Raw genomic sequence first — 10,004 nt, forward strand, 5'->3', positions numbered from 1 at the left:
GTTTCTGTACAGATGCTGTACCAGTTCTTGGACTGACAGACCCAAGACTCTGCTACCTACTGGATGGATTCCTCTTCATTTATGCAGTTGTCATGACAGCCCTTTTTGTGAAAGCAAAGGTCAGTCTATCCAAACACTGATGCATTTGGCTTTGGTAGTGTAAGCAAGTTGGGCTGAGCTGGAAAGTGGGGGGTGGAGAGGAAGCATGTCCCTTAGAATAAGAGCTTCTAATTTTTTTTTTTCCCCCCTATTTTTTGGTTTTTTACTCTCCTCCTCTTCTGGTGCTAACCTGAGCAATCTGGGGGAGTTCCTTCTGAAGGTTCATGAATGGAGAGGAAGAGAATATATGAGAGTGTTTTTATGCTGCAGTTATGGATGTAGTCAGAGATTCTGTATTGTAGCTGGGAAATTCTGATCAACAATGATGGGGTTTCTCCTGCTGCTTGGTCATTGGAAAGAGAGGAGGAGATATATATAAAATTTAGGATAAATGCTAAGTTTGTACTAAAATGTCTCAAGAAGTCAGGTATCTTTGACAGTATGAGGGTGATGATGCAAATGATATATCCCGATATATCCCCAACAACTACAGGAGAGGAGTCAGGGTTACAGGATGGACATAACTTGGTGGGCTGTTGCTACCATCCAGCAACTGCTCAGCATCCAGGGAGACACTTAGTGGCTTTGGTGCACTTCCACAGAAAAAGATAATATAATGTATGTACATTTCTGGGCACGTACATGCTCTGAGAGCTCTGCTAATCATAGGAGCGGCACAGCACAGGACACTCCAATGCAATGGTGCTTTCAGCCAAGCCTGAGCAGGTGAAAAAGTGTCTTGGCCACTGCCTGTCCACCTGGCTCAGCCTCCCCCAGAAGCACAGGCTTGCTGCGCTCAGGATCTCGGCTTGCTTCTCACCAGGTCACGGCTGAGATCACCAGCAGGACCCTGACAGGGTGGTGCTGCACTGCTGCTAGTGCCCCACCAGCTCTGCAGTGGGATCTTCTCTCAGGACTGCAAAGCCAGTGCTGAACCCAGAGGGAGAGAGGGTTGTTTGGAGGAAATGAGCAGAACTCAGTAACGGCAAAGGAGGAACCTTTTCTGTTGCCAGTGTAAATCCTGACCGCAGGTGAAAGTGCTGCTCTGGGACTTGAAGTCTTTCTGAGGCTGCTAGAGGGACGAGCCCACCTGTTGCAGGGTGAGAGTGTGATAGTTTTAAGGAGAATTCAGCAAAGCATCTGAGGAGGAGTGTGAACACGGCAGAGGGAGCTGCCGCAGCCCTGGTACACTTGCCAGCCGCTCTTCCTCCCCACCCAAGAGCGTCTCAAGCGTGCTGCTGCGGGGGCAGAAACTCATGCGGTTTCTCCCACTGGGGCTCCCCACAGGGAGAGAGTTGGAGCTGGAAATGGTTCCTGGTCAGAGGCAGTGTCCCTTGCTTTTAGGTCTGGGAGCGCTCGCTGTCCTCCTGGTGCGCCTAGGCTGTTTGCTGGTAACGTGCGTAGCATTCAGCTGCAGCAAGTAAGGGAGGGAAGGCAGCAGGAGGAAGGGGAAAGCCATCCCTGTGGTTATGCTGGAGTCTCGCAGCTGAAAGCAGCAGAGGCGTTGCAGCTAAAACGACACCATAAAGCACCGAGAAGCTGGTGGGGCATTTTCCAAGGGGTCTTTGTCTTGTCCCAAGCCTAGGACTATTTTATAAATCTTCCAAGCTGTGCCGTATCTCCCACCTCACCTGCTGGCCAAAGGAATTGTTTGTGGAGGCTTTTGCCAAGGGCACAGCCTCGTCTCTGTGGTGAGCTTTTTGTTGATGGAGCACAGGGCCAACTCACATGAACATTTAGGCTCTGTTGCAAAAAACGTGGGTTAGATACTTTGTATATTACTGGTCCCGCCAAAGGTTCAGAGACGATAATGAGACTTTCACAGGGAAAGGGGTGGAGCAGGTAACTTGTAATTACTACAAATATGATCTTTAAAAAGTCAAGTTTATGCTATGCCTAAATGCAAGCCTAGCTAGAAAGTTACTTTTAATAAAGAATTTAACATATGACAATAACTCAAGAAAACTAAAGCAATGCAGAATGTAGTTTGTCACTTTTTTAAAAAAAAGACTGGAACACAAAGTAGCTACTCTCACTGACCTAAAACTGCCCCTTTCTCTGAAAGATTGGCTTAGCAATTGACTGCTCATAAATAACGTAAGAAGCTGAGACAAAGAGTAGCTACAGAAGGGAAATCCTTTACCTACTCATTAGCTGCCACTCATGTCAACTTACCATGGTGGCACCGCAGCCCCACGAGCCAGGTGCCGCTCCCAAGGGGTGCAGGGATCCCCTGCGCCCTCGGAAGCTGAGGACACCCAGGAACTTTGCAGGCAGCACTTTTGCTAGAGGACTGGAGTCGGGGGATACTTCTGGTTGTTTGCAGCCCCAGATACCCAGTTTTTCTTAACACAGGCTGCGATTGTGATTTTATAGCCTGATGGAGCTACTTCCAATAGTAGCTTTCGATAGCACATGATTGTGATATGCACAGAATAGGACTGCAAAATCAGTGGGGGAGATTAAAAAAACCAAAAAAAGACAACCCAGATGCTTGGAGTAACTGTGTTATGTGCAAGTAAAATGACCTGGCTGCTGAGAGCAACCTGGTGTACGGATAAAAGTGCCAGTGCAGCAGTGGTTTGTATTTCCTGTAGCCCCATCGGTGCCACGGGTGGCAGCTTAGGGGTTGCCTTGTTTCTGGGGTGAGTAACTTGTAGGAGAGAGGGAATGAAAAGACTGAATGGAGCCACTGTCTCTCTGCTCACGGTATGGTCTCTCTTCCAGCTTAGCCAGGTCTCTGAACCACAGCTGCGACCAGGCCAGGATGATGTGTATAACGTAAGTAACTACTGGTTTCTGTTTGGTTTCAAACCTGCTATCTAGACAGAACTTTTTGGGCGCTTACAGACAGTGAATTGCCTGTGGATCAGAAAAACTTTGTGTGACTCAGCTAATGAAAGCTCTATACCCAAGTGTGCAGCACAGCAGTTGTAAGGAGGAAAGACAAAACCTGATAAGGGATGCTTCAGTTGTTACTTATCTGGCTGGATGCTAGATGGATATACGGGCTGTAGGTTCCTGATTTGATCCACTGAGCTGAAGGTACACCAGGAACCCAGACCGTTTCAGAGGCAGCTCAGTGTGCTGCACCGTGTAACGCTCCTGTGGGAGCTCTGTGTGTGTGTGCGTGCGCAGACACCAGACTGTTACATATGATGTGCACACCCCAATTCCTCGCCCGGCTTTCTGCAGTTGGCTTGCAGCACTTGCAATTCCTCGAGTGACTCACAGGCATGCCACCACCCCGTTGCCGATGTTGTTTGATGTGGTCTGGAGAAAGGGCAAATGCCCAGGAATGCTGCCTTCCTGACTTTGGGTGACTGTAGCTCTTGTATCATCAAGTGCGTGGAGCCTGAGTCACCACGGCCCAGCTGTCTCCATCCCTGCGCTTTCCTGTTGCCCCACAGCAAGACCTGTTGTACCAGATCGTGCCAGAGGTGTACCTGTCTACTGTGCCTTGATCATAGCCAGCATCAGATGGCTCTTCAGGCAGTGAAAGAGGACAAAGACAAGATCCTGTCTGTCCTTCCTAGCTAAATTGCTCACTCATGGCAGCATTAAACTCTAGCTATTTTTGCTATATCTAGTTGTCTTTTGATTTTAACTTTTTTTTTCTCACGCTTTTGACCATAGCCACATCCTGTGATGAGTTCTACTGTTTAACTGTGTAAAGTATGAACACTAATGCATTTTTTTCAGTTTAAGAAGTGTTGCCTGTCACCTTTTCAGTAGCACTCTGTCAGCTGTGTTATTGTGACCTGAAATCTCTCTTTTCCCCTCTTCCAAGGTAACCTTTCCCAGCTAAGAAATGTGTTGGGCATAAAATTTCTGTAGCTTCTTGATGCAAATTTAGACAAGCTGCTCTGCCAGAAAAATGAAGCTCATGCATCTTCACCCACCAGTGGGAGAGAAAGCATGAAAGTCTCTCCCCCTCATGCTCTCTCATTTTCAGCTCATTTCTACTTTAGAAATGTTCCTGATGCCATGGCTTGCAGTTTTGTGCTGCACAGACCACTCTTTGTCATTTGCACAGCTTAGTCGTAGGAATTTTTGTTGACGTTGCATTAAGAGGTAAAAGTAATTTCTAGCTCAGTTACAGTACTCATTAAGTTGTACACCAAGCTGGGTTCCCTTTCTTTCCCTGTGTTAAGTTGAGATCTATTTTCTCATGATCATAATGTCCATCACTCCTTCTTGCTTTCTTGTTTCAGAAACTGTCTCGTGGACACAGAGATGAATATGATGTTCTGGGAGCAAAGCGAGGTGCAGACCCTGAGCTGGGTGGGAGACACCAGGTAACTTCCTCCCACACATGCAGCTTTTTTCCTTTAATCTGGTTCCTTCCTTCTCATGTCTAACTGTTCAGACATGCAGGCAGCCATCACGTTTGCTAAGCGCAAGCGCCTTCCTGGAGAGGGAAAATCTGTGTAGTAACTCAGGCGGCTGGCAGCGTGGCGGGGACAATAGTAAACCTTACCCCCTCCCCTTTGATCTTTGCCCCTCGTGCCCCCCATCACTTTGCTGTGAGCTTGCAGCCACCCAGAATAGGAAGTGACACCCCACCTTGGGGCGGATGTGGAGCAGGCAAGGCAGGAGTGGGTGTTTTATGAGAGCTCGCTGCACGTGATGCTGCCAAACAAAGTAAAGCAGCAGCCAAAACAACTATTTTCTGCGGCAGAGATCAACAGTTTCAAAGAAAAAGGGAGGGGAAACCTTCTGCATCGGCCTGTAGGGCTTGCCTGCAGCTGACAGCTGTAGGGATTGAGCAGAGAAGAGCTAAGTTTTATCAATTATTAAAATTGAATTAATTTTCCAGTGAACAAATTGTCTTAACAGAGCCTTACGGGGGGAGGCAAGATGGGCTGTAATGAGCACGGCAGGTCCATAGAGCCATAGCTGTGCCTTAGAGCAAATGCACAGGTACATATAAGGTGGTGGGGATGCTAGAAGTGCAACACGTGGGCAACTTTCTTCTTTTGTTTTACAGCAGAGAAGAAAGAACCCTCAGGACACCGTCTACACTGTGAGTAAAGCTAGCTGGAGGGAGAGGAGAGGGAGGGATGGCTGAAAATAGGAGTTTCTATTTAATAGGAAACTTTCCCCCACCACCACCCAATTTCAGCTTTGGTTCAAACTTAACAGCTGCTTTTAAAGACTTCTCTTCCTTTCTACCCCGTTTTGCTAGAAAATTTCTGCTCCCTTTTTCGTGACAGGAGAAAAACATTGACTGCATGGTCAGATGAGGAAAAGAATTTGGATCAAGATAACCTGCTGAGGCCTTTATGTTAGCCATATGTGACTAACCAAACATTGTCCCACGTGACTGATGCTGCACTATTTTATGTGCTTATTCTCCAGCCTCTCTGACTGCTCTCTGACAAAGGCCAGTGCATCTTAGAATGGCTGCTTAGGAAGCTCTTGATTTAATTTATTTAACTCTGGCTAAATGTGGTGGTCTGTACTCCAAAGGATGGACACATGAATGCTAATGCTCATACCTTAACTCGGGTCTTTCTGTGTGTTTGGTGCTTGCTGAGAAATGAACTTGTTTCCAAGGCTGGTCTTCATTGTTATTGAATCAGATACTGTGATCACAGCCGGTCATAAGCATTTGGGAACTGCTTCCCTGGATGCAGGAAAAGCTCCTCTTTCTTAACCATCACAATGCAGTGTTAGACTTCCCTTTTCTCTGGGCCTGAGCTCCATGTTCGGGTTTGTCTCCTGAGCAAATGCTGCTTAAAGCTTTTCCTTCGAGAGCTTTGACTGTACTATCTGGCACCAGTCTAGATAAATCACTTGGTTGAAGGTACAGTTATATTCATTAATTTAAGTGTTTGGAGATGAGGTGGTATTGATATGCTAAGCAGATTTGATCATGTGTAGCATGTACTTAAATGCATATCAGTCAAGTCCCACCACTGTCCCTCCTTCTCTGCAATCTATGGAAGTCTTGAAGGCAAGGCAGCCCCAGAAGCACAGGCTTTGAGTGCAGTCACCCAGGGCTGGCTTGGCTCTTCTGGTAACACGCCAACTCTTTCCCCCTCTCTTGCTTGCAGTCGCTGCAGAAGGACAAGATGGGCGAGGCATACAGTGAGATCGGGATGAAGGGAGAGGTGAGTCCTACTTTCATTCCTGGTGAAAGCCTGGGATTCTTCATGGCCGCCCCCTTAAAGAGCAGTAGCCATGGCTGCACATAGCAGCCTTGCACAAGGAAGTCCCGGTGTTGCACAGCACATACAGGCACAGCTGAGCAGTTGCCTGTTTCCCATAGTAACTGGTATGTTTGGTGCAGCAGTAAATAAGACATGTAAATATAGTGTTATAGTAGCCATAAAACAAGGTGGAGATCACAGAGTTAGCTTTGTCCCATCAGTATTAGAAACACAGCCCGTACACCAGCAGTGTCTCTGGGTGGATCAAATAATGTTAAGGGAAAACATTTCAACTTTTGGAAGGAAAAATTCTGACGGCTGCCCCAGCTGAGGCAGCAGAGGGTACGAGATGGGTGAGGAATAGAAAATGTCTGGTTTCAAGTGCTGCAACGTCTGTGGCCCAGCAACTCACATTAGTTGAGCACGTTCCTCCCCAGCAATTTAGAGCTGGAGGTTCACTGGTTCCCCTCCACGGGCTGTCGAGGCTGGTCTGCTTTACAGGCACAAGTAAGCATTTGCAAGCTCCTCCTTGTGCCTGTCTTCAGAGAAGCGATGGGGGAAACATTCTCCTTCCTCCACCTCCACTCTCAAATGTTTGAGAAGGAACACATCATGTCTTAAGCTAGCAGCAAACAGAGTTTTAGCTCTGTGCACCAACTGCGGGGGCAGAGGGGAAGCTTGTGCTAAAAACAAACCATCTGTGGATGCTGTTTATGGCAAAATGAAAAACTGCTGTGACCTACACGGGTTCTATTTTACATTAAAGTGTCTCATGTATAACCTTTCATTTCCCTCTGAAACGTGAAAAAAGGGGCATTTCAAAACAAAGTTTAGAGTTGAGAAATGCTGAAGCAACACTGGCATTTAATCCCCTTCCCTTTTTTATACTAATGCCCCTCTGCCATAGTCAAGCTCAGTTTACGAGCTATGGGTTTATAAAATTACACCAGGTTTTTATGAACGTGTCTTATCACTGGGGGGACAGGGACGGGAACACCAAACTCCTTGCCTCATTCTAGATCTAGGATCATTTTAACAAGGCTGCTGCAATTTTAATTGTGGCAGGCACTACTCCTTGCTGCATGGTCGGGATGCAGTCATGCTCTGCTGCGGTGGGGCAGTTGTGACAAGCCATGATGTGCCAGCCTCCGTCCAGGGCCCTGTAAGCTCTGCAGTCCCTGCTTCTCACCTGGAAATCGCACTCGCGTGCACAACTTGGCTGCTCTGCCCGGCCACTCCCCGCTCCCCTGGGAACGCAGCAGCAAGCAGGTTCAAGAAGAAGGTTTTTCTTTATACCTGGCTGGTCTGAGTGACTCTATTTGTGTGCTCTACTTGTACCATGACACTCCCAGTACCTATTTTACTGAATCCTGCATGACTTTGTCCTCGGCCAGCTTTATCTGCAGCTCCTTTGAACGTCTAGATAACTTAGCAACTGTGTGCTGGAGAATTTACTTACCTGTGTCTGTCCAATACAGGGCAGAGTCCCTTGGACACCAGCTGATGTGCAGCAACTCAAAAAATACAACCCAGTTGCTTCCACGTGTGCCTTCAGCTCATAAAACAATCAGCATCCACAGGAATGCTGCCAAATCTCTATACATACAGTAAATCAAAGAAATAGCAGCATTATAACACTATGACAGGAAAATATGTCAGCATACCAAAATACTTTCCTTTTATTTCCAATCCACTGTTTTCTCCTTTGCAGCTCTTGCAGCATGTCTGGGCCAGTCCAGTCTTGGCAGGTGCTTTCCCTCCTGCACAGAGGGCCTCCAGGCCAAGCACAGCTGCTGACCCTCAGTACCGGAAGAGGGAAGGCAGGGGTTTCTTTAGTTTTGCATAAATGGGAAAGCAGCCATTAATCTATGTTTGTTTTTCTTTCCCAAAGCAGCAGAGGCGGCGAGGCAAAGGGAACGAAGGTGTTTACCAGGTAGGCAACCCATCCAGCAGCTTCTCCCCTCATGTATCTGGATGGCTTAATTGTAACCTGTAGTTACATACTGAACTGCACTGTTAGCAGGGCACGATGAAGCAGAGCTTTCAAAGCACCTTTCTGAGGACAGTTATGCAGATTCAGGGCAAACACCAGACTGCTGGTACTTTGATAAAGTGGCTGCATGTTCTAAATACAACTGGCAGGAAGACTTGTTTAACTGCTCTGGTAGGAACCATTTCTACAGTCCTATGTCTTGGAGAACCACCTTTTGACCGCAGCAGATGACGCACACAGTTCTGTCTCTGAACTGTTTATTGCCTAAATTGAAACCTTTAGGTTGCCACACAGCTGTTGGCACTCGAAGCATCAGTGGTTCAGCCCATCTGGCTGTAGCGTACAGAGCACAAACTGGGCAGTACCTCCAGCGCACAGGGTGGGGGTTGGTGTCGCACACACATAGCGGAGGGCGAGGAGTCCATCAACAAGGCCTTATTTGGGCTGCCATGCGTAATTGTTCCAAAATGCATTTTACTTTCTGCAGAAGCCCGTACGTTGCCACGGACACCTCAAAATGACAAAAATAAAATACATATTAAAAAGTTCTTCTGATGCAGCACATGCCAGGGAGGTTTCCTGTAACACGGCATATTTGTAGCTAATGGCACCTTTCTTCAAAACATGCTCTACTGAGATAGTCACAGGTAGCTCATAAGAAGCACTGTCTTACCAGTGTACTCAGTGTGCCACTAAATGCTCATAGCAAAGGAGTGAAGGGTAGCTAGACGTTTGCCAGCAGGCACCACCCGTCCTACTAACTCCTCACTCTTGGAAGCCCCTGTTACCTCTGCTCTTGTGGCCTCCTGGGCTGACCTGCAACTGCCATGTCTTGTACTGCCCCGCTCTCGGAGTAGCCGGTGCCATGGCTGCAGCAGGGATCTGTAACTCAACTCGCATTGACTGACTTACCCCCACCAGAGCAGGCTGGCAGGAGGAGGACTGCTGCGCCGCAGGAGGGGGTGTGAGGGGACACTTCCCAGGGTGCGCAGCCATTTGCAAGCCCTGCTGCTGACTTACCCGGAGTTGCATCTGACTTCCCTTCCAAATTACAGAGGAGAAGTCCAGAGAACAAAGTTCACCATTTGGTGTCTGTTCATTGAGTCAGCAAAGGTCACCCTAGCATCAGTTCGCTCTTAAGAGTGAATAAAGTACCTTTTATTTGCGTGTTAAAGATCTGCATGACCAGTTAGGATGAGTTGCTGTAGTCACATGTTCGTAACAGTTATCCAGGATGCATCTTGGCTTCAGGTAAGTGACAGCTATTGACAGCATACAAAGACTAAGGAAACACTCCTGAGTAAAAACCTCTGTAGGAGGAAAAAAAAAAATTAGAATTATGCTACTGAGTCAAAGCCCTTCTGTTCCTGACCAGTCAGATAGGGAGAACTAAGTGCTCACACAGGTACCTCGCCTATTTTTCTCTTTTTCAGGGACTCAGTACAGCGACCAAGGATACTTACGACGCTCTCCAAATGCAGCCTTTGCCCCCCCGCTAAGTGGGAGTCCTAGAGGGGATGGGCGAGGGTGAGCGGTGCCCACCTGCTTTGGGAAGGAAAGGAGGGAGAGCCTTGTTCATCCAAACAAGCAGAGTATATTGTCTCGGTGCAACACCCTACTTTGGTTGGTGCACACAGGGAGCGTGCCTGGACTTGGTCAGTTCCTTCTCCCTTCCCTCCTGAATCATGTAACTGCAAGCTTTAGCTATTAAAATGTACATATCTGTAAAGTTGTTTCAAATAATAGTGGTTATTAGG

General features: G+C 47.5%; 1 protein-coding gene across 2 annotated transcripts in view; it reads left to right on the forward strand.

The window, feature by feature from the left end:
• Positions 1-9,746, forward strand: part of CD247 (CD247 molecule) — a gene marked incomplete at its 3' end in the record, with an annotated part of 56,717 nt that extends 46,971 nt beyond the window's left edge. Inside the window, exons 2-8 of one of the 2 annotated variants that reach the window (XM_082013820.1) lie at positions 13-119; positions 2,827-2,880; positions 4,314-4,397; positions 5,090-5,125; positions 6,159-6,215; positions 8,146-8,187; positions 9,681-9,746. In XM_082013820.1, coding sequence (XP_081869946.1) covers positions 13-119; positions 2,827-2,880; positions 4,314-4,397; positions 5,090-5,125; positions 6,159-6,215; positions 8,146-8,187; positions 9,681-9,746 — 446 coding nt within the window. The remainder of the gene's footprint in view (positions 1-12; positions 120-2,826; positions 2,881-4,313; positions 4,398-5,089; positions 5,126-6,158; positions 6,216-8,145; positions 8,188-9,680) is intronic. The other variant, XM_082013821.1, reaches the window with a different exon arrangement.
• Between the last annotated feature and the right edge of the window lie 258 nt (positions 9,747-10,004).

The sequence above is a fragment of the Phaethon aethereus genome, assembly GCF_964289735.1.
Source record: "Phaethon aethereus genome assembly, chromosome: 1".
Lineage (NCBI taxonomy): Eukaryota > Metazoa > Chordata > Aves > Phaethontiformes > Phaethontidae > Phaethon > Phaethon aethereus.